General features: G+C 38.0%; 1 protein-coding gene across 1 annotated transcript in view; it reads right to left on the bottom strand.

Annotated features, from left to right (window-relative positions):
• Positions 1-6000, bottom strand: part of Scel (sciellin) — a 101823-nt gene that overhangs the window by 23257 nt on the left and 72566 nt on the right. Inside the window, exons 21-22 of the mRNA XM_055609796.1 lie at positions 5362-5412; positions 4276-4338 (exon numbers count right to left, since the gene is read on the bottom strand). Coding sequence (XP_055465771.1) covers positions 4276-4338; positions 5362-5412 — 114 coding nt within the window. The remainder of the gene's footprint in view (positions 1-4275; positions 4339-5361; positions 5413-6000) is intronic.

Genomic DNA, 6000 nt, shown 5'->3' with positions numbered 1-6000 from the left:
TATATTATATTATATATTATATTTGTTATATTATACATTGTTGTGGTTGAGAACAGCAATGGAATCTTCCCAAGGCAGGAGGAATTATGCTCAGAACTTGCTCTGAGTCCACACACTTCATTTTAGAGCAATCTACCAGGGCATGCATCTTCAGCACTCCACAGAGACTATCTAACGATTGGCATTTTTCACACTTCAGTGTTATGAAGACACAAACTGGTTCTCAAGTTTTTGCCGTTTTAAAGATCGGATCAATATTAAACACGGGAGCTCAAAAGCTGAGATGTCCTAAACATAAACCTAGCCATGACAATCACAAGCTTATAATGACTGCGGAACTTGAACTGAACCCAGTTGTTCATTGTTAGATTCGCGCTTTATAAAATACTATCCTCCTGAACATCCACTGCGTGGTTGTTTTCTCAGCTACCAAACAGCATTTGCCCACCAGATTCATATCCTGAGCTCCGGTCCTAAGGCCTAAGAATTGCACATGTAAACTCTAAACCTTTTTAATTATAATTATTAGCACTCACTGATCATACAAATCAATGGATATCACTGTCCCTTCTCCACACCCGCCTTTAGCATGTTCTGATCACATCACTCTTTCTTCGACTTGCTTTCAACCTTCTCTTTCTCGCTCCTTCCCCAAGCCTCTTCCCCTTAACCACCCCTTCCTCTGCTGTCAGTGCCTTTCTGTTTTTCTTTGGGGGTTTCTTTACACACGTGAGAGGAAACACTTGACTTGTCTTCCTTTATTTGTGAGATTTTATTTAACATGATACCTTCTCGCTCCAGCCATTTCCTGGAAATGATATAATTTGTTCTTCTTTATGGCTGAATAATGCTCACATGAACACATGGATTTGTACTGATCTGTTTTCTTTATCATTCACTGATGGGCCGCTAGGCTGACTCCATATCTTAGCTGCTGGGAAAAGTGCCATAGTACTGTGCAAGTACTGTGTGCAAGTACTGTGAGAAGGTGAGTGAGGCACGAACCCTTGGGGACAAGTGTGTCCCCTAATTATTTTTTTCCTCTACCTTGCCTGAAACTTTTGGTTTAATAAAATAAGCTAAGTGTGCTTAAAAGAATCTCTATCCACCATCTGTCTCCCGTGAGCTCTATAACCTGAAATTGCTCAGGTCACAGATTGCTCAACAATGCTCATGTTGTTCTAAGGATGCTCAGCCTGAACTGGGCCTGAACTGAATCTGCTCTTTTGTGTGAATATGCATAAGCTTTGTGAACAATATGGTCCTTCTTTGTTTAAGGAGACTATTGCTTTGGAAATGACTCCCCTACCTGGTGTTTTCCTTACCTGGTGCAGGTAATAAATCTTCCTGCACTCTCTAATTTCTTGTTTCAGCTTTTTGTTTTTAAGCTTTCATGCATCAAGATGCAAACTCCACTGCATTGCATTAAGTATCTTTTTTTGAAGCCTGACTTTTTTTCCTATATATGCTCAAGAGTGGAACTGGGTCATATGGCAGCTCTGGTTTCGATTTTTGAGGAAAAGACCATACTGATTTCCCTAATGTCTAGACTAATTTCCAGTCACACAAATAGTGTACAATGGTTGCTTTTGTCCCCTTATGCTCACCAGCACTTGGATATTTTCTTTGTTTATGATTTTGGTCTAGTGTGTTTTAAAATTTATTTTGTTTTCCATAAAGCCATTTTGACTACAGTAGAGCATTTCACTTATGATTATCTTTCTGTTATGTTACTGGGCATTCATACTTCTTTTATGAAGTGCCTGTTCAGCCCATTTGCCTATTTTAATTGGATTATTTGTTCTTTAACATTTCATAAATATTTACTCAGAGAGTCACATGTCATGTGCTGTGACAAAGGATTTCAAGAGCAACAGTATCTTTCTCCAGTACCATCTGGGCAGCAACTTGCTTGGATCTCCTTCCCTTCACCACTTGCGTTGATAAATGTAAAGATATTTTACTAATGAAGAAGTTTCTACAGAGCTAAACAGAGAGGAAGCCGTTTAGTAGCGAGTCATCATCAGTCTGATCCAAGGTGACATTCCCCTCCCCTTCTGCATGGAATATGTGTCCATCCCGGCTTTCAAGACCTGAAGACATCTTCTCAGAGTAATCAGATCTCCCTACTAGATGGAAAATCTCAACCTGGAATTTTAAAGTGTTGAGTTATCCTCAAGAATAATATTTTCAATTTAAAAAAATCCATAACATAATAGAAAGAGTCGTTGGCAAAGAAGCATTACTAAAAACATAATGTCTCAGAATAAGTTAATTGGAAGCATTTGGTTACAAAATAAATGCTTTGAAGATTAAGTGAGAAAATAGTCTTGAAAATCCATTAGAAATCTAAATGATGACAAATATGCAAGTATTTAAAATCAAGTCAACTTAATATATTAAGAGAAAAAAGAAATAACAAGGAATAAAACCTTGTAGAGGGACGAGTGTGCTTAAAAGTCATGGCTTGTTTACATGTAAAATCAATCACAATGGATTTTTGGGTGACTGCACATACTATCCACAAGCATAATTTAGAATAAAGGCAGGAACTACAAAAACAAATGTCAAAGTTTACTTTTCTACATGTTCTACTGAGCATGAAACAAGACTGTTTATCTAAAGCCCTAAAACAATGATATTCTATTCAAACCAGTATTATATAAAGCCCAGTAAGAACCCACACACACAGAGAGAGGGTCAGAGACAGAGAGAGAAATTGCAAGAAACAATGCACTGACATCATGAGAACTTTCATATTTTCCATTTGGTTTATTCTCGTGTGTGCTGATTGCTGCTCATTGATTACAAACTCTTTAATAAGGAGCATATCCAAAGTCTGAGAAGCAAAAGCCCAGCCAACATAAAGACAAGCTCTGTGCTACCACTACTTTCAAGAAGGCAGTGCTGTGTATCGCCACAGCTAGGATCTGGCCTCCTGTGTTTTCTGAGACATTTAATGGACCTTCATTTATTTGAATATTAGGGGCTCAGTGCTGTGGAGTAAAGAACAGAATTCGGCTGGAAACCACAGGACCTCGGAGAAGACGGATTGTTTCTCGCTCAGGCCTCAGTATTGTCATGTGTAAATGAGGAGCTTGGACCGGACACTGCTTGCAGCTCTTACCTCTCTAACGTCTACCCCCAAAATACAAATGTTACTCCGTGTAATGTTTATGAGAACAGCCTTTTCATTTCATTTTTTTTTTCTTTTTAAAATCAACTCACTGACAATACATTGAAAATCCGCCAGCAGTACATGGGGCTCCTAGAGGTAACAGAGTAAACTGACAACCTATTATTGTCTCTGAGTAACATCTCTGTGCCCCCGGTACATAATTAGCTCTAATCTATGCTAATTGCCCGCTGTGAATAAGATTGAGTATGACAACTGAACTCTCTTTTTGGTGTCCATGGCCTGTAATTATGCCTAACGTGCAAGCAAATGAGACCCAGTGATGGCTGCGAACTCAGTAGGTGCTCGGTAACTATTTACTGCCTTCGAAATCACGGAACTATCAGTCTTCCCTGAATTTTCTCTGTGACCCTGGCCGAATCGCTTAACCTTTCTGGAAGAGTCCTTATTCCCCTTTCTACAAAGCAGAGTTAGCTGGAAGAGTGCTTTTCAAAATTGTTCCCGTCAACTGGGCTAAGATTTTCCAAGTTTCCTTCATTTCATCTATAAGATTTTTATAGGTGTCAACACAACTTAAAAGTGAAAATTATGAAAATATTCCTGAGACTGAATACAATAAGTACATATATAAATAATGTGAAGTATATATAATGAGAGACGAAAAGTGAATTTAACTAACTTAGAGACGTTTCTCAGAGAATTCTCAAACTGAAGTTTACATTCCTCTTGTAAACACAAGCCTTTTAAATAGCAATAAGCCACATAAAAGTTCTACTTTCCCCTGGAAACACTTTTCCACAAAGAAGAAAATGCATTACTAATGGTGTATCAAACAAGGACTCTGGGTATACTGCTTAGCTATCATGAATAAGCTTTAGCTTGAGAATCAAGTCTAGCATTAATGCTTTACAAACCAAACAGAAGGTGGTAGTTCCTGGCCCACCTATGGCCCTGCCTCACTTCTTGGTTGTTCCCATTATATACAATTTTCAGCTGCCTGTATTTTGCCATGTCTGAATACTGAAATTAACATTTAAGTCTCCAGGTACTTCAAAAATTTCATTCAGTTTTTCCATAAAATGATTATGGTATTTTTATTCAAATTATATTTAGCTAAGAAGAAGAAAAATCTCTCTTACCTGGCAGTAGTTTTGACAGCTTTGGGGCTTGTATGAATAAGTTCATCAAGACTGTGCTGATTGCTAAAACAAAGTAAAAGAATGGGTAAGTCAATAAGAAATTCTCTCCCTCTTTGTCCCTCTCTCTCTCTCTCCATCTGTGTGTGTGTGTGTGTGTGTGTGTGTGTGTGTGTCTGTGTGTGTGTATTTTGTTTTCAGATAAGGTTTTCCTACTTCCTTTGTAGAGCCGCAGGATGGCTTTGAACTGTAACTTCTACCTTATCTTCAAGTTCTGAGAGCACAGGGGCAGTTAGGACCATCCCTTATAAAGAAAAGACTCATAAGGATCATGACACTCCCTGAAGCCAAATCCCCAAGAAATGCTGGAGGTGAAGCTGAACAAAAGCTGTAAGCATCCTCACTCCTTCCCTGGGGCATCCCTGAGAAGAAACTCAAGATAGTTGCTGGTGGACTCCATGCCCTTGCCCTTCCTCCTCCTCAGGTTCACAGTAGCCCCTCCCCTCAGGATGTTCTGTACCACATGATTCTCACAGCAGCTTTATGGGTGATAGCTTGGAGTTTCACCACCATGCTTTTGGGGTGTGTGTGTGTGTGTGTGTGTGTGTGTGCACTCCAATATATAAATGGCCTTAATTTCTCAAGAACAGAAGTAAATTCAATGTCATGCAAGAATATTCCAATTAAGTATAAACCTGTTATGTTGCCAATTCTCACAAGTCATTTAAATATTAATCCCCATGATTATGAGAGAGCAGTAAACTGATAATCTTGAGTTTGTTCTTTTTAATACACTTACAATTTATTAACTAAGAATTTGCCGTATTAACGTACTTGTGTGATTATGGTGTCACAAGGAATTTCTCAAGTAGTAATTACACAGAATTAGCATCTGTATTATCATCTAAAACAATATTAAAGTGAAATGATTGGAAGCAATGGTAAGAGGAAACCCTGTCTAGTATTTTACAAGTTAACAAATCATCTTCTACTTTCTTATCCCCTCCTTTGAGACCTCTCTAGCCAAATAATCCTACTCATTTTACATAAATTGGAGTATGTGTCAATCAATAATCTCCCATAACTTACCTTTTGTTTGCTGAGGAGGTCACCTTGATCAGACTGTCCAGGTCTTGGTTCCTGAAAGTTAATACATTGCAATATCTAACAAGGTCAACCAAGAACAATCACTTTATACTTTTTAGCCTTAATATCAAATCAAATTGATATTTAGTAATTTAAAACTCCAATATGACTTGAATCCTCTTCTTAAAAAATAAAATTTATTCTGCAAATAAAAACTCACGCAGCAAAATGAACCAGATGCAAAGCCTGTCTATCACAATGAGTTTCTCTATAGTTACGATTCTAATAGTTAGGATAGATGTTCCAAACAAAAGCTATAGAGCTCCGAGTTGGGTTGTATACTTCACTGTAAAGCATTTATTATTTCTCTGAAGTCAGCATCTGACAATAAGGTTTTATTCTCAGTTAGGTTATGAACTCTCAGGACAACTCAGCACTAAAGATTCAGTTACAGGATGGCAGTATGGTTCTTTGTTTACTTGACATGGTATGGCATAGGGAAAATTCTTTCTGTATGAAAGATAAATGTCTTTTTTCTTTTTTTCAATGAACTGAGTATGGTTTTTTTAACGGTCTCCTGGAACAGGGACAGAGCTCAGCGGGTAGCACTTGGCACACAAGCATAAAGACGGTAAGTTAGAA

Source organism: Psammomys obesus, unplaced genomic scaffold (genome assembly GCF_907164565.1).
Source record: "Psammomys obesus unplaced genomic scaffold, mPsaObe1.curated_primary_1811, whole genome shotgun sequence".
NCBI classification, from domain to species: Eukaryota; Metazoa; Chordata; class Mammalia; order Rodentia; family Muridae; genus Psammomys; species Psammomys obesus.
This window is presented reverse-complemented; position numbering and strand designations above follow the sequence as displayed.